The 23,602-nt window shown below is 37.5% G+C and overlaps 1 protein-coding gene across 1 annotated transcript in view; it reads left to right on the top strand.

Annotated features, from left to right (window-relative positions):
- The window catches only part of DGKH (diacylglycerol kinase eta), a 264,840-nt gene extending 250,291 nt beyond the window's left edge, over positions 1 to 14,549 (top strand). Inside the window, exon 32 of the mRNA XM_074961404.1 lies at positions 7,042 to 14,549. Coding sequence (XP_074817505.1) covers positions 7,042 to 7,131 — 90 coding nt within the window. The 3' untranslated portion in view covers positions 7,132 to 14,549. The remainder of the gene's footprint in view (positions 1 to 7,041) is intronic.
- The last annotated feature ends 9,053 nt before the right edge of the window (positions 14,550 to 23,602 follow it).

Here is a 23,602-nt window from a genome sequence, read left to right as displayed (position 1 = left end):
GAAGGCGGAAAAACCCTACTCCACCGAAGCCAATTTGGTGGTGAGGGAAAACGTTCCTCCTCAGCCCCCCTAAAAAGGAGTGACTAGCGCTATGCTCACAGCAAGTCCTAACCCAACCTGATATTTGCATCTCGAGGGGAGGTGTCATAAATATAAAGGGAAGGGTAATCACCTTTCTGTATACAGAACTATAAAATCCCTCCTGGCCAGAGGCAACATCCTGTTACCTGTAAAGGGTTAAGAAGCTCAACTGACCTGGCTGGCACCTGACCCAAAGGACCAATAAGGGAACAAGATACTTTCAAATCTTCGGGGCGGGGGGGGAAGGCTTTTGTTTCTGCTCTTTGTTTACATGGTTGTTCTCTCTTGGGACTGAGAGAGGCCAGACAGAAATCCATCTTCTCCAACCCATCCTAATCCAAGTCTCCAATATTGCAACCAGCATAGGTAAGCCAGGCAAAGTGGATTAGTTTATCTTTTGTTTTATGTGAATTTTCCCTGTGTTAAGAGGGAGGTTTATTCCTGTTTTCTGTAACTTTAAGGTTTTGCCCATAGGGGGATCCTGTGTGTTCTGAATCTGAATACCCTATAAAGTATTTTCCATCCTGATTTTACAGAGGTGATTCTTTTACCTTTTCTTAAATTAAAATTATTCTTTCAAGAACCTGATTGATTTTTCATTGTTCATAAGATCCAAGGGTTTGGGTCTGTGTTCACCTGTACAGTTGGTGAGGATTATTATCAAGCCTTCCCCAGGAAAGGGGATGTACGGCTTGGGGGGATATTTTGGGGGAAGACGTCTCCAAGTGGTCTCTTTCGCTGTTCTTTGTTTAAAACACTTGGTGGTGGCAGCATACTGTTCAAGGCCAAGGCAAAGTTTGTACCTTGGGGAAGTTTTTATCCTAAGCTGGTAAGAATAAGCTTAGGGGGTCTTTCATGCAGGTTCCCACATCTGTACCCTAGAGTTCAGAGTCAGGAAGAAACCCTGACAAAAGGAAAGGAGGGTGGGTGCTGCCTTGTCCGCTGCATGGAGAAAGGGCTTTTAATGCCTGAATCTGCCCCTTTTAAAGCCTTCCACACTTAAGTACCCAGGCAATGAGTCAGCATTGCCATGCTGACTTCCATCCACCGTTTTTAGATCAGCTTCTGACTTCCTTCCTTCCCCCACACCTGTAAAGCACTGCTACATTCCTCCCCCCAAGCTTCAGGTGCAGTGCAGTCATTCTCAACAGGGACTAGACGATTCAAAAGCTAGAGAGGAAACTTGGCACCCCAGGGCTGTGGCTTCCTTGAAAGGAAAAACCTAAAAGATTAAAATTTTTGGAGTGGACTGGTAGTAAACAGCATTACAGTAGGCAAGTAAAGTCCCTCTGGCTTATTCAAGGATCATTTTGATTGTGTGATCAAACTGAAACTTAACTAAGTAGCTTTCTGCAACATGACCATTAACTGACTCTCCTGGAAGCTAGGGCAAATGATGAATCAGACTGATTTTTAATTGCCAGTGATGCAGGGAAGCCACTGTCCATTAACTAGAGGCTGGGTCGTGTGCAGTAACCACAGTGTCATGTCGGGAGTGTTTCATATTTTTGCCAGAATCGCTGTGGAACTTTCACCAAAAGTGCTCATTAAATCCCAGCAGACCCTTTGGCCAAATGTTTGTGTTTTTTTGTGTTATAGCAGCATATCTGAATAGTTGAGTGGAGCACTCAGCCTGTTTGTTGCAAACCATACTGGCATGAACTCTGAATTCAGTTTGCCAGTTAGAGACAGTGCTCGGCACCTATGGTTTTCTGACTGCTGAGTTGATCAAAGATATATCCCTGTGCTACAAGGACACTGGAAAACACATCCACAAATTTCCCCTATCATATTTTTCTCCCACATGACTACTGAAATGTGAAAACTTAATGGGTCTTCAATACACATGGAAGTTAGGATCCATGTACATCCTTTCCTCATTGCGATCCACATTTGTACAAGGCCTGTACTTGTACTATGTGGCATGGTCTTTGATCCCTCACCTGTATGTAACCATCCTGTTCCCTAGACTGTCTGCAGTGGATTTACCTCTCATCTTGCCTGAGCTATGGGAAATGGCTTCTGTCTGTTGCCCATTATATCTGAGCCTGCTGGCCCACCTCTCTCTTCTACTATCTGAGGGTTACTGCAAAATTGTAGCACCAGGAAAGCCCTTTCATGAACCAGATCCCCAGTCCTGGAATGAGACCACGTCCTCCTCACCCCAGCATCCAAGTGGGTTGAAAGTAACTCAACAAGCTGAGGAGCCCCTGACACCAGTCTTTTTTCTGCCATAGTTGGTGTGTCCTGGACTCAGTTTGTGCCTCTGTGGCATCTGTTCAAAATGGAGAACATCTGCAAGCAGTGCCAGATGTCCCTCAAGACTCTGCCTCTCTTGCCCTTTCATAATGCCCCTTCCCAAGCCCCAAGTACCTGATCTTAGCATGGACCTTCCATCCACAAGATCTCTCCCTTCCTTTGATGGTCATGGGAATGAAACATTGAGTGTCAGTGCCACAGAAGCTGCGGAAGGAAGGCCTGACTTAGACCTCAGTTCTCTTTGTCTGCTCTACAAGCAGACTCCCTCAGCATGTCCCAACTCTTTAATTCTATATTGTTAAGGCATTTAAAATGCTTGTTTTCACATGGATTACTCAAAAATAGGAAAATTGTAGCTGAGTTCTTCTCCCTGAGAATTAACCTCTCTACTAATTTACAGAAAGAAATATTAACAGTTACTAGCATTTTAAAACTGCTCCTGTGCATGAGAGCTGGTTGCTAATATTCCTAGCTGCAAGAGTATCTACTGGGCTACAGTGGTACTGTAGTTCTAATGTCTCTATAGAAAGATTTCAGCACAGAAGTGTGTCCGATACTTGAAGATGCAGAATCTGGATCTTCTGTATAGTGAGAGTCAAACTGAAATGTGCGAGTTGTGTATTGTTTTCATCTTTAGTGTTTGTTTACTGAGTAATAGGAATTAAGTGTGTGTTGTATCTGTGTTGGTCCCAGGATATTAGACAGAGACAGTGGGTGAGATAATATCATTATCTCAATATCAATATCAGTATCAACTTCCATTGGTGAGAGAGATGAGCTTTCGACCTTACACAGAGCCCTTCTTCAGGTCTGAGAAACGTACTCAGTGTCACAGGTAAATACAAGATGGAACAGATTGTTTAGCCTATTTAGTTAACATATATTTCAATGGACCATTCAAGATGAAGTGGCACTTTAACACACTCCAATAAAGGAGGAAGGAAAAGGGGGAGCAGGGGAAAGACAGCTTGAGGGGAGGTGTTAGTGTGTTATAGATTTGTTGTAATAAGCTATAAAGCTGATGTCTCTATTCAATCCATGGTTTTTAGTGTCTAGCAAAGTTATGAATTTAAGCTCCCAATTCATAACTTTGCTAGAGTTATGGTGCAAATTTTTTACACCCATGAGCAATGTCGTTATACCAACCTAATTTCCTACAGTAGACCAGGCCTAAGTGCATTTCCCAGACCTGAAGAAGAGCTCCGTGGCCTGATCTACACTAGAAAATTAAATCCATACCCCAGGGTGATGTAGTTAAGCCGACCTGACCCCCAGTCAATCTAGCTACTGCTTCCCGGGGAGGTGGCTTACCTGCGCTGAAAGGAGAACCCCTCCTGTCGGCATAGGTCGTGAACCTTGTCTCTCTAACCAACAGAAGTTGGTCGAATAAAAGCTGCTGCCTCACCCACCTTGTGTCTCTCATAGGAATTACAGTTTTTAAAAAAAGCTCCTTTAGAGAATATAAAAAAAATCCTTTGAGATTTGTTAGATTTTAGCCTTATTGGATGTCTTTGTTAAATTAGTAATACAGCTAGAAGAAATCTCTGATCTTAAAGATGTTAACAGAGAATTCTATATGTATTATTTGTTTGGAAATATTAGAATGGAACCCTTTTTGCCAAAGATTGAGTGGCAAACCTTTTTTTTGGCTGGGGGGCAGGGGGCAAAGCTGGCTAGGCAGCCTACCGTCTCTAGCCTCACCTCCAGAGTATAGTACAGATGAAGATTCCCTGACAGCTGAATTGCAAGAACTTTCATCAGGTACTTCTCCAGTTATTTTTCAAGGACCTCTTGAGTACTTACATCACTGGGCGGTAGAAACTGAGATGGGCTGGCAATGTAGCCTAGCAGTGTGGCATGGAAAGGATGGGGGTGGGGGGAGAAGGTCCTGCTCTGGAACTAGACTTGAAATTGTGCTGTGGGTCCCCCTTCCAACATATGTTAGCCTGCCATCGTTGAAAACCCAGAGGATGGAACAAATGTTGGACAAATGGAAGTTCGTTAATCAGATGTTAGTTAAATAGAGATATATGGTACCATATATAAGGTAATTAATGTATGCTTTTGGAGGGTGGGGTCTACTTTGTGAATGATTTGCAGTGTGTTGCTGTTCCAAATCCCTCCCTTTGTGTAGGGCAAAAGTCAGAATAAAAAAAATCCCTGCAAACTTTTTGGCATCTAGATGGCTTCCAAAGTTGTCATATGTGGTGTCTTCTCAACAGAATGATTTGGGAAGATCTCCACAAGTGAAAATTCAGAACTTTTTTACCTTTGTTTGTTTGTTTTCTTGAGGGTGGCAAACTTTAACTGAGGGGCCAGGAGAATTTGTAATGAGAGTCTGAGGCCTAGGGTTGGGAAAGAGCTGTTGATATGTTGGAAGTGTCATAACATGATCCTGTCCTCTTTCTAGTCCCTGAAATCTGACAAAATTCTGCTACAACGCTCAACTACCAAAAAATCCTATGAATGAAAACCCTGGCAAAGCCTCATCAAATGCATGCCCAAGTTTGGTGGTGATGGTGAAAGATATATATTCTATTTTCATTTTGTAGTGACTGTAATTTAGATGGAAACAGTAGATCCTCTGACAAATTGTTGCAAGGAGGTTTCTGAGTAGTTGCTTTGAACTTTTCTTTTCCTCATTAGAAAATTAACTTGAAGGCAAATAAGAAAATTTCTCCAACTTTGAATCTATAGCCTTATGCCAGTTCGTTCTCAGGAAAAAAGTTGCAGTCATCATTATGGGCATTTAATAATTGTTGCATACATTAACCATTTTTCTTTCTTAGATGTTTTTGTTGAGTATTCAAGAAAGAGTGAGGTTGACAGCAGAGGATAGAGCAAAGTGCAGTACAGACAGGTGTGCTACAAGTTTCTTCACATTAGTCTGTCAATCCAACTAAATGTGCAAAACCCTTGCAGTTTTAGTCTGGGGTCCATTCTGAGCAGGACCTTCTAACTATGCGGAATCATCATATATGATGATCTTGAGCTGTAGTGTAGATAATTATCCATTAGGAAACAGGACCGATTTCTTTCCATTTCCAGCCTAACCTGAATTTGAACTCAAATCTTCAAAGGTGAAGAGAGGCCCATGTGTTCGGTTTGTACCCACTTAAATTTTATAGAGAGAAAGGGATTTCTTTCAATTTTATACCACACTCTCCTTGTCTCAGGTTGGTAAATGGAAATTAAATTGCATAATATCTTAATATCAGTGCTTATTTCCAGAGTTTTTGATAACTGCAGAAAACATATATATGAACTCTTTGTGGAAAGTGTGCATACCAGGATATATATTGTTACTACAGTTTTTACAGTACATTAAAATAATAAGAATTATTTTATGCTGCCCTTTCCCTCTTTATTATCCTTGATGTGGAAAATGTGTTCTCCTAAAGTGGAAGATTTTATATTTCAGAAATATTTAATATGTTCATAATTATTCAAATAACTTTAATAATATTTATACCTTGTACTTACCTGGCATCATTAATCCAAGGAGATTTCAAAGTGTTTAACAAAGGTGGGTTTTGTATGTGGGGAAACTGAGACTCAGAAAGGTTAGGTAAACTGCTTGAAGTTACATGGTCAGTAGCAGAGTCAGGAATCCCATTCTGCTGCTCTGACCACTAGACCGATACCAATTAAACAAGGTTCGATTCCTTTTTTATTTCAACTACACACTGTTTACAAAAAAATAAAAAACGAATTCCATCAGCAACCCATAGTGGGTTGGGTTAAATAAAAGTATGATGGCCATTGCAAAAAATGTAGACAAATTGTTGAAATAAAGTGAATGACAATGAGTAAGCTGAAACAAACAAATAATTCTTGCACAATGCCCTTGAAATTCTGCAAATTCACTGCCAAAGGGAATGAGTTCCAAAGGTGTGGGTGGGTGGGGAGAGGCAGCCTTTTCTTAAGAGGTCCTTGCTAGTGCCAGTCCTGAAAAGTTGGGTCCCAGAAAACAATATCGAGAACATTTCAGCTGATGTTAACTGCCACATTGATGTACATAGAGAAAGTTATACAATACATTCAGATTTGTTTCACGTGTACTTTCCCATTTTCCTTCTGGATGTCATTGCCATGTTTGTCAGAAACTTTCCTCTAATTACTAAGCATATCCATGTTAAGATACTTACCTTTCTGGACTGAGAAATTCACTCTAGCCTTAGCTATTGTTCTCTGAAGGAAAGTTGTCCTACATACCTGTAGACCTACATCCACTTTCCCATGGGGATGTGCATATTTGCTGATTAAGATAGGCATGTTAGGGCCACAGATAAAATAAAAATTGATGGATGGAAGCTATGATCTATCACATCCTTTGAAGCCAACAACTGCTACGTTAGAGAGGAGAGGGAGATTGAGCAATTTCTGGAAATTTAAAAAACCTAATGGCTATGCACAGAAGTCAGGAGAACACAAAAGTAAGGGTTTGTGTGAGGTACAGTGATTATTGCAGGTAAGTAATTTTCTCTGTGCTGAATAGAAAGAGGTTCATGATAAGTTGTCTGTAATGTATATTTTTTGCAACGTTAGATAACACTTTGCTATTTCCACATTTAGAAATGTGTTTGCTGTTGCAAATTACTTACAATGAACTGTAAAGGATTCTGTATCTGCTGCATGGCTGAATCGTGTTGGGCTTTTTCTCTTTTGTAAATAAAACCCTCCTCTCCTTTTCTTTTGTAGGACCTGGGGATAATGAAAGTGGGTCATATGAAGCGAATTCTCCAGGGAATTAAAGAGCTTGGCAAGAGCGCTCCCTTGTCAGAAGTGTAACTATACTGGTGCTATCCTTGGAAGGAGGGAGAATTGCTAGTTAGCAAAGTGGAAGCACTTTGCTGGTTTGTAGTTTACTATATGGTTGGATAAGCACTGGTGTACAATGCAGGTTAATATATCTGCATTCTTGTGTGGTGAAGAGCTTGATCTGAGAATCTGAACGGTTTTGTGCCCAAAAAAAAAAAAAAAAAAAAAAAAGGTTATATGTTCAGTGAAGACCTTTTCTTAGTGTGCAAACTTGGCAAGTTCAAGTGAGCACATTTTGGTAAAGAGGTTGGTATATAGTGAACTGCATTGCCTGGAAAATGTAATTAAGTAATGATCGCTTTCCTTACATATGGCCCAGTACAGCTCTCTTACAATGCAGCAACGTATCACTGTAGAGCCTGAGGTTGCCTGGTTAACTTTCTGAAGCACAGCTTTCCTAAAACATTTTGTACAGAAGACTGAGAGATGGAATGTTCCTGGTTTTGCTCGCAAGACTGTCATTGCCTCAGGTACTTAGCACTCACTGGCCAAGGAGTATGGTTACAGACAGCACGAATGCCAACTATAATGCATGGTGTACCTATCTGAATCGTCTGTCTTTCTGTTGCATGACATATCTGATACTTTAAACACTTGAACAATTTTTATATCGGTTTTAATAAGATTTAATTTATTACTACTTGTGTGTCTTTTATTTGGTTACAGGCACTTTTCTATTCTTCAGTGTTGTATTTTACCTGAACATGTTATGTGGCAAAGACTTGTGGATGTGCACACTTAGCATCTGTGCCATATTTAGCAAATGATGTGCATTGTATATAATTGACACATTCTGTAGTTCGGTTTTAAATTACCCATGTAGAGTAGGTATATCAGGTAATTAACTCCTGAGTGTTTTGGAGTGACAGGTACCTCACAAAATTATCAATCAGCTTCCCAAATGGAAAATTATCAGAGAGCTTTCTTATGGCGCATTTTAATATAGCTAGTCAGTTACCTTGAATATCTGTAGCATATCTGAACTTTAGGCGTTACTCATTTTATTTCTTATGCAAAAAGAGGATTAAAAAGGTTAGTGAAATTTTTTTTTAAAAGCCAGAAGTAATTTATTGTTGTTTACTATGTGTATAAAATGTTTTAATGTTACAGCTGATTTGATTTTGTGAGGTAAACTTCCCCAGTCTGATATAAGAACTTAGCCATGTGCACCATTTTAATATTGTTTTTTAAAGTTTCGTTAAATACCAAAACAATGTACGCATCTACTCCACATATCTGTATTCAGTCTGTTTCTTACCAGTACTACTGCACTGGTAAACCATACATATTTAGTAAAAACGGTAATCCTTTCCCAAGTATTGTACACTATGCATGCTTAGGTAAATCACATGCAAAACAATAATACAGAGTGTAAACAGGTTCATTTAGAATTACTCCGATGCTAAACATTTCATTACGACAGGCTTTATGAAATTCAGTTGGGGTGCATCTAAACAAGACATAGATTTATAATTAATTGAGTTCCCAGATAATTTTTCATCAAGTATTTATCTAATGGGTAAAGAATTTAAATATCTCTGGAAGTAAAAACTACAGTAAAACTACTTAAATAATTAGGATATCTTGATGTTTCACAGCTTGGGTATAGTTACACGGTAAAGTCTTCTCTATACTGAAAACTTACATCAGCATAACTGTGTCTCTCAGGGATGTACAAAATCCGCAGCCCTGCAAGACTTAGCTATGCCGACTTAATCCCTAATGTAGACAGTGCTAGGCTGATGGAAGAATTCTTCTATCAACCTAGCTATCGCCTCTCAGGGAGGTGGATTAACTATAGCAACAGGAGAACCACTCCTGTCACTGTAGGGAGGGTCTACACTGAAGTGCTACAGTAGCACCTGTAGCCTTTTAAGTGTAGACATACCCTAACTGAGCTTGTATAAAATGGATACCTCCTTGCCATTTGCAAGAATGCAGCATGCCAGCTAAAGAGGCATGGCTTTTACTAATCATAGATCCTCCTTTTCAACAGCAGAGGCTTTGTCAACTCTTAAAGGTTAAAGAGTAGGTTAATATATTATTCCTTTCTAATATTTGAGCAGACTTTCATTTGGTTTAAAAAAGTTTGTTTCCCACATGTTTTAAAGGGAAAAGTGTCAAGTGTTAGGTCCTAACTTTGACCTATCTTTCTCATTTGGTAGGGGTTGCCCCTGGAAGGTAAATGTCTTCTTTAAGTTTTTTTCTAACATCCTTCACCACTCTTGCCAGGAAATTTTAATTAAAAAAAAAAAAATAGCTCAAGTCTGTCTGTCTCAAGCGCCATGTGCTGTAGAGTAAATAGAAGGACGCAGTTCCGAGAATTGTGCTGACATAACTGATTATGCTGGTAAACAAACAAAAGAAAGAAGCTGTGTTCCATTAGGTTTTCAGCAAAAACCAAACCAAAACAAAAACTGTTTGCCAAGTGCATTATTTTCAAGCTGTTGTCCTAAAAAGGTATGCAAACAATAGAGAGTTTTAAAAATGTACTTGACACTGACCCTTTAATTATGTTCAGATGACATCTGTTATGTCTCCATAAGCCATCTTTCCTTTCTCTCCCAGCTTCTCTGTAAGCTACAGTGTGTACATTTTAATGTGTGGCAGCATTCTAATTTGTGGGTGTTCTGATAGAATATATAATTAATCTTGCTGGTAAACTCAAGATTATAATTTCCTAGTCATAGGATGAATTATCTCTAACATACCCACTGTCTCACTAAACAATGCATAGAATTGGGCATATGCAGCAGAATTTCTTTAGTCTTCTTTCTCAATTTCTGTGTAGTCTTCAGTGACTGCCTCTGGAAAGGGTAAACTCCTTTTGGACGGGAAAATGTATTATTAATAATTCCTCTTTGTTATAACACTCCTAAAATTACCTCAGGATAAGGCAACTTTTCAGCTGTTGTCTTTCTATCAGTAGTCCAGGTTTTTTAAATGACTGCCAAATAATTTAACATCAGTTATGTAAGTGGAGGGTTTTTTTAATGTAGACTAAGTATTTCAGACTTTATTTATACTTTATTTGACAGAGGTCCAGGAGAGCAAATTTTATAGGAAACTATGACTTAAAAATGTATTTCATAGCAGTTCCAAATGCATTGATGAGTAGAACAAAAATAACTAAGGAATCTTTTTACTGAAGGCATAAGTCTATAATGTTGTTTACCTATGTTGATTTTCTGCAGAAAGTACTTTTTAAACACAATGTTACTAATTTATGATTTTATAGCAACTTTTGAAATATTTAGTGTTTTTTGTTAATGCCCCAGCTCCTGGAGTCCTTTTTTTTTTTTTTTTTTAAGTGAATTTCAGGTCCTCATGGCTATGGAGAAAAGGTTGAAAACTCAAAGGGCTCAGAAAGCAGAAGGAAAATGAAGAGATTCCCCCAAATTATTATTTTTAAAAATCTCTTTTTTTTTAACCAATATGATTTTGGGGGGATCTGACTCATGACAGTTGAAATCTTGTGTCAGGTAATACTATAACCAAAAAAAATAAAAATAAAACCCCACTGGAGGAAACAAAAACATGATTTAATACACTTAAGATGACTCTTCTGCTCCTACATGTAGACAGCTCTCCTCTGCCCCATTGCAAATATGTGCAAGGCAAAACAGGGCAGTTGTTATTAAAATGGAAGTGACAGTATTTGTTCAGATGACCTGGCTATACTACTTAGAAGGGGGAAAGGGAGACATGCATGTTAAAATGGTAGTAGATTGTCATGGGCAGATATATTATCTTAAAATCAGGGTTTGTTTTTTGTATAATGTTTTCTACTTTCTTGCATTCAACTATTGTAGCAACCACTTTTTCAGATGGTACATGTGCTGCCTTTATAATACAAAATGCCTTCTTTAAAAAAGTCTGTTCAAATCACAAATGCAAATGGTATTCGTTTTTACGGTATTGTAAGGGGGGAAATATGTGCAAAAATGTGAAATTGTTATATTTTTTTCTTTTCACTATATTTTTGTGCATTTTCCCCTTTCTACTTTTTTCATGTAAAACCCTCCCCCTGCCTCCCATCTACTCCCCAGTACACTTCTGTTTAAAAGGAAAAGATTTTACACTTAAGGGGGAAGAGAAAATCAGTAATAAAAAAACCCCAGCTGAACTGTGTCTATTTCAACATAATAGTTCTCTCAGCCTCTTGTGCTCTGGGGAAGGAGTATCATTATAGCTAATGTGCACTAAAACGTATCATTTTAATGCAAACAAGAATTATTATTTTCAAATATAATGCTCCTATTCCATTTTTGTGGATTTCTCTGCATTCTCTGATATTTTGTCTATACAAATATGTAATCTGCCAGTTTATACTTTTTAACTGGATTAAATAATGCCAATTCACCTTATGAAAACTGCACACTACCCACATGAGACACGTACTTTTTTTCACAAGGTATCCTGGTAAAGATTGTCTGTGTTCTGTCATTGTATCATAGCCCTGCCTTCTGGCAGGTTGACAGATAACTTGTTTCACACTGAATGGTAAATTAATATATAAACCCAGACATAACAGAAAGTACAGTAGTGTTACTTTCAAAAATGTATTTAAGAAAATATATTGTACATAGATAATGCCAATTGGACATGAAAGACAAAAAGGAAAGAGAATCTATTTTGCTTGATTCCTAATGTTTATAATTGCACTATTAATGTTTACCACTGTTTATTCATAGCTATATCTGTACCTCTAAGTATTAGGCTCCTTCATTTGTTTGACAGTTCTGGTAACTAGTAACTAGTGGTGTAAAAAGTGTTGATATTTGTCAAAGTTTCAGTTATGTGAGATATATATATTGTTGAGGATAAATGAGTTGGAGTAATATATTTATCTTACAACCAGGGAATTAGCTGATCATTCATGGGTGAGTAATTCAAAGCCACAGAGAGTTATGTGGAGTTTTTCTCCTTTCTCCCAAGTAGGATAAATATCTCACTACTGCATTATACTGTGTTACATTTATACAACAAGAGCCTCCTTTTGCTGATTCTTTACTAACAGGTTATAAATTTGGGGGTATCATTTTTATATCAAAATGCTGCTCATTTAAGCTGCAAAGATTTTAATGTTTTCAGGAATTGTACATGACTATATTGTTGGCTTGAGTAAAATAATTAGCTGGATTTTTTTGGTGACTTGAGATAATTGAGGAGTTTGGGTAGGAATTAAAATTTGGCTGGTATACTTTTATAGATAAAAACCTGATACTGCTATCAGCAGTGTTGATAATATTATAAAGTATCACTTGATAATCATCAATAGAAGGTCTTCACCGGTTGTATAAATCTGTGTATTTATCTATCTATGGGATATAGTGTGGAATTGGATATTTTATACAAAAATGCATTTTCTAGTTCTTTTCTACTGCTGTTGTGTTATGTTTAATAGCTCTGTTAATGGTTTGCTTATGTACTTGAAATGCTCATTTCTGCCATACAGAAGCCCAGTTTATTTCTCAGAAATTATATTGCACTTGGAAAGCTTCCCATCTTTACTCTCACAAAAGATTTTCTAGAATTCCCAGGTCTAACCCTGCAACCCACTGAAGTCAGTGACAAAACTCCCATTAATTTCAGTAGAAATAAGAAGAGGCTCCTATTCTTCTTTTGAATTATTGAATTAAAGGCTGTAACAATAGGCACTTAAGTACAATTTCATTTGTTTTAAAAATGAATGTGATAAAGGACAAAACAGCCAAAAAAGAAGAAGTAAAACCATCAGAAATGTAGGATTTTAATATTTCCAGCACTTACAGGCAGGTTTCACCAAGTCTTAAACTTTCATGTGTATTGCTATGCTAAATTTTACAACAAAAGACGTATTTCATCCATTCACAGCCCAGAAAAATAAAAACATTATCACCCTCATCAATGACATTCAAACACTTAACATCCTTGGCTAAATTGACAGAAATGCTGACTTTGGTGCACCTAAGTGATCGTGCAGTTGTGCTTTAATATTTCCAACAAGTAGGGCGCTTAAACACAATGGGCCAGATTTTCAAAAGACCTGAGCTCTTACTTAGGCTATGTCTACACTACCATGGTAAGTCAACCTAGGCTATGCAACTCCAGCTATGTGAATAAGGAAACTCTCCTGTCGACTTACCTTACTCTTCTCTTCGGGGGTAGAGTACAGGGGTCGATTGGAGAACGATCTGCTGTCGATTTGGCGGGTCTTCATTAGATCCACTAAATCAACCGCCGGTGGATCGATGTCAGAGCGTCAATCCCGGCTGTAGTGTAGATGTAGCCTTAGGAACCTAAATGAAGCAGATTGATTTTGCCTATCAGCTTCCACTGAGCTATCCAGCTATCTTAGAGATGAAATCCTGGCCCCATTGAAGCCGGTGGGATTGGGACCAGGATTCCATCATAAATGTCTAAGTAGAAGTTGAGCACTTTTAAAAATCTGGCCACTTATTTAGGTGCCTAAAAAAGAAGCTGTTTGGCAAAAATCTGGGCCAAATACTACTGCATACCCAAATGAGAGCAGGGGTCTGGGAAGCTAAGTAATCACAGAAGTGCACTTTCATTAAAACCAATGTTACCTGTATGTGACAACAGCTGAGTTAATGAAACGTGCTGTGTATTATATGATTGTACACAAATTCCCAGAGTGTATATTTGATTTGAAATTAGTTTACCATTAACTTTTTATAAATCTAAAAATAACACATAGCCCAAAGTGACAAATATAATTTTTTAAAATAATAAAAATCTGTATAAAACAATATACGGTAGAATACTGTAACTCTGATCCAAAATTAGACCTGATCTTGAAACCCTGATTGATGTGAGCAGTCCTTACACAAGCAGTCCTGTGGCTTTCTATGAGACTGTTTATGTAAGTATTACACATCTGAGTAAGGGCTGCAGGGGTTGGTTCATACTTATAATAATATAGGGGACCAAATTCTGCCCTTAGTTATCCTTGCACAGACCCAACTGGGGATAGTATTTGACCTGCTGCTCTTTAGACATGTCTTTTCCACCAGCAACTAACATTTCTCCCGATTGCAGCATATTTTTTAGACACAAACCCCTATGATCACATATGGTGGTTTTTAAAGTACTGAAAACAATGACAGGTTTCAGAGTAGCAGCCGTGTTAGTCTGTATCCGCAAAAAGAACAGGAGGACTTGTGGCACCTTGGAGACTAACACATTTATTAGAGCATAAGCTTTCGTGGGCTACAGCCCCCTTCATCGGATGCATAGAATGGAACATATAGTAAGATATAGACAGATAGAGCCTCTCACAGTTTGTATGGTAACTTCCAACTTATCTGTGTGTGTGTGTATATATATATATTTTACTATATGTTCCATTCTATGCATCCGATGAAGGGGGCTGTAGCCTACGAAAGCTTATGCTCTCATAAATGTGTAAGTCTCTAAGGTGCCACAAGTCCTCCTGTTCTTTTTGTGAAAACAATGAGATGTTTTTACATTTCTAATAGGTAAAGTATGTAAGGGTTAGTCTCTTAGGTCTTTTTGTGGAACAAATATTTCAGAGGTTAAAAACAAACTAATATCTGTAAGAAATTGGAATGGGCACACACAGCGTCAAAAATATTCTTTAAAATAAAACTAAAACAATATTTTACAAAACCTAAGACCAGTAGAAATGTTTCTATGATTTTTTTTTTTAATTCTTATGGAAACAAATCCTTATTCAAAAGTAGTGTTTGCAACCCAAAATATCAGCTTTGGGCTAGAGCATGGGAAAAGGAAAATGAACCTGACATGAAATGGACTAAAAGCAAAAGTGAAACTGATGAGTCTGTTTTCATTGTGGAAGCTGAGAGAAATACAGAAATAAATAATGAATCTGAATAATAAGGAATAAATTAGAATGTTAAAATCCTTGTTGTTGTTTTTAGTGTAATAATTATTCTATAGCATCCTTTTAATAGCAATTCAGAAGGAACAAATTATTAACATTTTAAGGTAAATAACATTTTCCTCTCAATATCTGTGGAAGAAGGGTTTGCTTGAGACTAATTTTCGTTTTGGTTACAGAGGCAACTGTTTATGTGAATGAGGGGGTTCAGGAAAACTCTTGGAGGCTGTTTACTGTGCCATGGTTCAGATGAAGGCATAAATTAAAGAGAATGTGTATGTTGGTGATCAGGGGTCTGGGGGTGATCAGTAGGCAATTGTGAGAATATATGCTTTTCTTTGGACATCTTGAAAAAAATGATATTTAGCATGTGTAAGGAAGTGTTCAGGCATGCAGGTGCACACACAAAACACTTATTTCCAGTTACCCTAGACTCACAGAATTTCGTGTCTCTATATTTGTGTATGCAACAGGCTTTACCTTCTAGTTATCCAGCTATCTTAGGGTTTTGTACTGGCACCCTTCATTGTAGTATCTGAGTGTTTCCTATGTCAAATTGGCTAAATGCTTAAAACACACACTTTGGAAAATGTGGCCATATATATGATAAAATCATCATTTTCCCGCTACTCTCCCTCAAACAGTTGATCTGTGTCTGAACCTTGAAACAGTTACTTAGTTTATCGACACGCTCATACTATGTACTCTGAAGCCTGGGAAGGCTGGAACACTGAACCTTCCTAGAGCAGGCAAACTATCTATCTGGTCATTTAGTTTGTTTGTAAGTTGGTGTGTTTAGCGGGGGTAAGGGGAGAGTTCTTGTCACACAGCAGAAATAATGTTCACGGCAGGGGATTACAGTCACAATAAATGGGATTTGCTGTTACGAAAACCTTAGCTTCATTTGAGCCTACGAGGCGCTGAGTAACTTTTGAGAGGTGAGGAATGCCCACTCTTGGCAACTCTCAGGATTGAATTTGAAAAACCAGAAACATCAGCTTAATGCCTCTGTCTGATCTAGAACCAGAAGCCTCATGTCTTAATCCATAATGGCAGTCCACGAATCAGTTAAATAACGTGAGCAAAATGTTAAGTAAAAGCAGACATTTATTTAAAATTAATAGAACTAGATGGCACAGTCCTAGCACAGGCAAACCTCCTGTTGAAGCCAAAGTTAGTTCTGCCGGTACAGGAAATGTAGGACTAGGCCCCAAAACAGCACAAGGAGGTTTAGCTAAATTATTTAACAGCACTCACTGTTAAATAAAATCGCAGGCACCTTAATGTGTCACAGCCTCAGGAAAATAACTTGTTGATAAAATATTGTCCTTCTCCTGAAGAGTTGAGTATACAGCTTGCTAACATTCTTAACTGTTGTATTCAGCTCCGTCCTAGGATTTATGAGTCCCTATGCAGTATTATAAAACTGGTGCCCCTATGCCCGACGGCAGCCTGGGCTCGCATGTGTATTTTAGATACGGGTGGCCTTTTGAAGGATTTATTTAAAAACTATATGTCTGAAGATCCAAGCATTTAAGGCTAAAGATGAATACTCAGATTGTGCATCTAAAAATCTATGCAAGGGTTTTTTAGAGATGTGATTTTGTAATCTTCAACAACAAACTAATGAAATATTTTTAAAACAAATTTTAACATGTTTTGAGTAAATATTACAGTAATGCACAACTGTTTTTTATCAGTAAATTCAGAAACTGACAGTATATACCTGGAGCTTGGCAAATGCCTGTTAAATGGCTTCATTACCGCTTGAATGGCTCTTTAACAGTTTCAGTGTTGTGCTAATACGTCTGGCAGGCTGGAAAGCTTTTTCACTTTTAAGTAAAAAGAAAAGGAGTACTTGTGGCACCTTAGAGACTAACCAATTTATTAGAGCATAAGCTTTCGTGAGCTACAGCTCACTTCATCGGATGCATACTGTGGAAAATACAGAAGATGTTTGTTTTTATACACAAATCATGAAAAAATGGGTGTTTATCACTACAAAAGGTTTTCTCTCCCCCCACCCCACTCTCCTGCTGGTAATAGCTTATGTAAAGTCATGCAGTAAAGAGAATTAAGCAGTAAAGTTCACTCAGGACCAGATGATCTCTTAAATCACCCAGAGCACAAACCCTTCAACTAACTTGAAGAGAAGATACCTTTTTTTTTTTTTTTTTTGCTAGGCTGTAAATGTTTATCACAATTATATTCCCATTAAAACAACAAGGAGTCCGGTGGCACCTTAAAGACTAACTTCTTCAGATGTCCCATTAAAGACATCTAATGTAGTAGAAATAGTTTAAAGAAAAGGAGTACTTGTGGCACCTTAGAGACTAACCAATTTATTTGAGCATAAGCTTTCGTGCTTAAAATGCATACGATGAAGTGAGCTGTAGCTCACGAAAGCTTATGCTGTAATAAATTTGTTAGTCTCTAAGGTGCCACAAGTCCTCCTTTTCTTTTTGCGGATACAGACTAACACAGCTGCTACTCTGAAACCTGTCAGTTTAGTTTCTGCATTTCATATTTGTTTTTTAATCAGATTTCTTTCTCTTGTTCCCACCTATACATACAGTGGCTACCAAAAAAGGTGATTGTCAAACAAAAATTGAGGAATAAATCATTAAAATTGTAGTAGTCATGTTAATTTAAATCATCCTGATGATTTAAATATCACTATCAGATTCTGACTGCATTTTAACACCATTGCTGTATTCCTTTCCCCACACAGCTGCTATTCAATATCTATTCACTGAAGTTGTTTGGACAGTTAGCATAGAGTCTTTTATTATCCATACTGCAAACACAATAATAAAAACCACCACCCACCAAACAAATGTGCAAGTAGCGCCCAAACTTGCAACTGTCCTTAAAACTGGCAGTCCAGATGAAGTCTGTTCCTGTTGGCTTCAGCCTTTAATCGTGAAGTTATTCTGTTTTTATTTTTAGTAATGTTTGACTACTTGCATGAATAAGGACTACTAGTCCATACATAAGAGTTGCAGGATAAATCCCATAGTTAATAAAATCTGCTAAAATGTTTTATGAAATCATCATATAGTTCAAATGCTTCTAGTTATATTAGAGATTGAAAGTAAGACCTGACTTACAAATGAGGTGGAGGGAGTTGAGTATATTAATTGGCAAGTAGAACAATCCAACATGCTTTATGCTGTTTTATCCACAGATATATTGTGAATGTCCTGGACACTTTTGTTGAATCAAAGCTCTTTCAGAGATCTTATTGGTGTGAACATGCCAAACTGCTCTACAATTTGTTATATATAGGAAAATTCAATATCTTTGCAAACATCATGCAAAATGAGACTCTGATTCTACAAATTCCTATGTATGTCCTTAGCTTTAAACTAAGACTGTTCATGTGTTTAAAGCTAAGCATTTACACAAGTCTTCACAGGATCAGGGTGTACCAGCTCAATGCAAATAGAAATCATTCCTCGCATAAAAATGGGTATCAAATTGGTGAACATTAGAGTCTGCAAACTTAAATTACATAGGCATATACATATTTATATTGTCCATGGTATGTGTATACACGTGGATAATATATAGTGTGTAAGCAAGAGTGTATGTTTACATACATACTCTGTGTGTGTGTGTGTGTGTGTAATGATTCTAACCCCTGTGCAGGAAAACTTAAAATACACCTCTACCCCGATATAACGTGACCTGATATAACATGAATTTGGATATAATGCGGTAAATCAGCACTGCGGGGCGGGGCGGGGAGGGCTGCGCGCTCCGATGGATCAAAGCATGTTCGAGAGAACGCAGTTTCACCTATAACGTGGTAAGATTTTTTGGCTCCCGAGGACAGCGTTCTATCGGGGTAGAGGTGTATATCCGATACTAAAGATGGATTTTTCATAGTAGTATTTCTAATTGCAGAAACTAGTTAATGTTTGTTCAAGATGTTTACAGATGCTAATGAATATTTTAAATATGTATAATGTATATGATGCAATAGCAGGTTTTTGATTGTTGCCATCTAAAGAATCCTTAAAGATTCTGGGTGAAATCCTGGCCCTATTAAAGTTAATGGGAGTTTTGCCGTTGACTTGAATGGGGCCAGGATTTGACCTCCCCCCTTTGAAAGTTTTGTGCTTGAGCTGTTTTCTTCGTGTGATTTTTTTAATAAGTGAAATATATTTATTTTTCCCAATGTGAACTCTACAGTTATTTTTTGGATTTTTCTATCGAACCTGCAAAATACAGCACAGGTAGGAATGTATGCATTTTAGAGCATTCACATTTTTTTATTGTTCTGTTCCTTTAATACACCTAAGAAAATTAATAATGAATTTTAATACATTTTTTCTAAAATGTGTAAAAATTAATGTAGGATCTGCATTTAAAAAGATCACATTTCTTCTTCTTCCCCCCACATATATGGCCTACTGGTGAGGGACACAGAAAAATTATTTTGTCTCATTTAATTTTCACACTCCCAGATATCATATAGTTCAGGTTACTCTCTAAGTTGCCACTAGTACTCCTTTCTTTTTATAGTTCACTTTGTTTCTTGGCTTTTGTAGATTTTCAGTTAGACACTTTAAAAACTTTTTTTGTGGGGGTCAAAAATACACTAATTTAAAATTATAACTAAGACGTGGGTTGTGTTAACCTCTTAGTCCTAGAGTGGCATTTTTTCTTTTCTCTTCAGATAAATAAAAATGTATTACATAAGTATGCAGTGGAGGGGCCAAATGCAGCAACCAATTAAAGTGAATGGAACTGCTAACATAACGACTGACGGATCAGGCCCTTGATATGCACTAGTAGAATAGAAATACAATAATGAAGTGCTTCCTGAATCCCTTCTAGGGGGATATATGAACTTGTGTATACTTTAGGTGAATGCCTCTCACTGTTTGCCATGAAAAGATGTTATATTGTGAAACATCAACATAAAAATACCTTCCTACATTTAATACCTTAATCTAGACCTAAATATATTAATTTCAGATAAGAACCACATTCACTTTGGCATATGCACATCTGAAAAAGATCAGTGTCTGTCTGTCACAGATAATCACTGGTAAAGAACCTCCCAGGGATACAATAGGGTTCTTAAAATTATGACTCTGTACCAGTGTTATCAAAAGCTGAAGAACTGAGAAGCTAAACATTTTCCTTTGGCCGAGATATTCTAAAGGCATTTATACAGTATGTCACTTCTTCCTTGATGATTCTTTTCCAAGGGAAAATTATTTAGGTTCAGAGTTCTTTAGGTTTTTTGTTTGTACCCCTCCACCCCCTTGATAAAAATGATGTTGGAAAACGGCCTGATCTGCCACCCTGGTTGAGCGTCCTGGAAGTTTTGTCTGCTTGTTACTTGAAGGATCAGACCCCAAAAGACTAAACATAAAGGCCTTGATTCTGCAATCAGGCCTGCAAGGGCTGACCGCTAGGCTGTGCAGAGACTTACTAAGGCTTTGCATGGGCACGCCAGTCTGCCTAGATTCGATCGTGCCCCCACTGTTGTCAATAGAAAAACTCCCATTTCCTTCAGTGGGAGCAGATTCTGGGCTAAGTGAGCAGATAACTCTCCTACACATCTTCCTTATCTATCTGTAATTATACTTGGGAATTGTGAGTGCAGGGCTCCATACTCATTGTCCTAAAGGACATGACATAAATTAAATCTCAAACTAAGAAATTATAGGGAATGAGGAAGTATAGTATAGTGGATAGAGCACCAGATTGGGAGTTGGGAGCCCTGTATTATATTCCTAGCTCTCTGCCATTGACTTCCTGTATAACCTTGGGCAAGTCACTTAACCACGCTGTGCCTCAGTTTCTCCTTCTGTAAAATGGGGATAATAATGCTTACCCACCTTTGTAAAGCACTCTGAGATCTGTGGATGAACGGTGTTATATAGGTGACTAAGTTTTATTGATGCTATAATATTTCATATAATTCAGTTACTTTTGTCCATAACACTACAAAAATTGCTTTTCTTAAGTTTCAGTTTTGACAATCTTGTTGATATTTAAGGACCTACTACATTTCAGGTGGTCAGTTTTGAAAGATAGTAATGCTGTAGTACTTATTTCTAAGAGTAAGACACACAGTGGGCTCTGTTTGCTGCAGAAAAGAGTACAACTTTAAACTGCCTGAAAAACTTGCCAATGAAATATATCTAACAGAGCAGGGTTGTAACTTTTGGCTTTATTTCCTTTTAATAATGGTAAGGAACAGTGAGTTTTGTTTGTTTACATACTGTTTACAATGGCACAGTTTTATTTTTAATATATAAAACAGTTGAGGTATTTATTGCATATACTATTTTAAAGATGGTTTATGTGTTTTCACCTTTGGAATATATTGTTACATTTCCTTGTACAGATAATTCGGGTGGCTTTGTTAATATAGTTAGTAATTTTTATGACTACTAAGTGACCAGTTTTCTGTGCCTTTTTATTGTCGGATGCATGATTACATATTTATTATTGTATGGAAGTCACTGAGATGTGTATTTTTGTATTCTGCTGGAAGCAATGGTTGATTTTATTGTACATTATGAGAGATGCCTCCTGTAATGGGCACTCACTTGAGATCTTCCTTCTTAAATAAACAGAATGCATTCAATGTAATAAGTCTTTGGGTTCTTTGTATGTAGGGGATGTTGAACAAAGTCTTGGATAAAGTTGTAATTTCCTGACTTTTAAATGTTAGTGGGGATGCATTTTTAGTTGCTAAGCTGTGGAATTGAGAACTTGGGACCTTATCAATGCCATCACTTTTAAAGCAAGATTCCCCATTTAAATCAAGAGGACATTCTGCCTCAATCTGTTGGCACAACTGAGCCTTTGAAGTTTAAAAGAAAACTCTGTAAATTCAAATGGAATAAAATTTGGGGGTGTGGCTATCGTGCATCACCTCCTTGCAGTATGCCACTCAAAGCCCTAAAGTTGTAAATTACAGCCTTTAAATGTGATTTTTTTTAAAAAAAAAATCCTTCTTTATGCCTACGTGCAAGCCAGCGTGTAATTTCTAAGTAGGTCACTGTATGTGTAGGTGTTTACTTTTGCAGGGATCTTATGCTAGATGTTGCTGCCATACAGCAAATTAAATGAAGGGGGAAAAAAGGATGCAAGTGTAAATCTAAAGTAACAGCTGACTTTAAATTTGAATATACAGCAGTGCCCATTTTTCCAAGGTAAGTGATAGTAGTACAAACAGTTTTCTTCTAGAGGTATGTATTGAACATCTGAGCGGCCATCCCAGCTAAACTGATGAATGACCTGACCTCTTGTCAAGATTCAGAGGCGACTTCAGCAGACAAGGACTAGCTTTTGTTCTCTGGGTCGGTAGGCTACTGGCCTCGTACTCACAGGGGACATGATGCGAAAGTAGCTACACTGATCATGGTGTATGCAGAGGAGAGTCTTCTCCCCCCCCCCCCCCCAATGAAAGACCAGTGAAACATTAACCCGATTCGGTTCTTGGACTTACGGGCCTGTTCCTGAGGTTCTGATCACTTGCAATGCCTACTGTCTCCAACCTGAGTGTCATTGCTGAACACAACTGCAAAGGTATGGAATCAGAAAGGCATTCTTCTAGTAACCCAGATCTTTTAAATGTCAGAGCTGGCAGTTTGAATGCAGTGGGAGCTCCATGTGCTCACCTCCTCTTGGGATCAGAGCCCATACTTGGAATACTTTTCATTTATTTATTTTTGTGTATTATTTTTTAAGTGACCCAAAATGATTTGTTGTAATATCCAAAGCTTAACTTGAATCCCAATGAACAATTAGCTTGAAATGGCAATCATGAAAGAAAATAGAAGACATTAGATCCTAGGCAGCATAAGATAGAAAGATCATTGATAGTCTAGCTCATTCCCCAGGATACTTTGGAGGCATCAGTAACAATAAGCCTTATTAACAAGTAGGTTTCACAAAAAAATCTCACCATCACCTTCTTTTACGTGTCTGAATAAAAAACAAAAGAATGTGAATGTGATTAATAGTTTCGTTATAACACTCTGATCTTGGGATATGCAGCTAGATCTCTGCAATTTCCATTTAAAAGAATCTGATTAAAATATATGTAATTTTAAATTTAAACTGAAAACACTTTAAAAGATGTTTTTGTTTGTCTAATGATTTATTCCATTCTCATCATAATTGTATTGAATGCAGTAAATACCACTAAAGGACTTGAAATCATGCTAACATATAGTCTGACAACAAGATTCACCAAAATCCAAAAACAACATGAATTGACAGACATTGAGGAGTTGGAACTAGAACTGTTGCACAAACAGAACTTTAATGAGCAAATCTAAATATTCCCCCATTCTCGTTTGTGCTGTTTAGTGAAAAGGATGATGAGGCATCTGGTCTAAACAAGTTAAAACCAAATGAGGATGGTTGGAGTGGGGTAACAAAAATATAGTCAGAAGGGCAAAACTAATGGCACTACACAGGTCTGTCATTTCACATTAATGTTATGAGTGGGTGTCGTGCAAAAATGAAAAACAAAATTATATTAAAATGATGCCATTCGAACCACTGAAACAGAGTCCACCTGTGCGTCAGTTAAAAATC

This window comes from Natator depressus, chromosome 1 (genome assembly GCF_965152275.1).
Source record: "Natator depressus isolate rNatDep1 chromosome 1, rNatDep2.hap1, whole genome shotgun sequence".
NCBI lineage: Eukaryota > Metazoa > Chordata > Testudines > Cheloniidae > Natator > Natator depressus.
The sequence above is the reverse complement of the archived record's forward strand: the minus strand, read 5'-3'. Positions and strand labels throughout refer to the sequence as shown.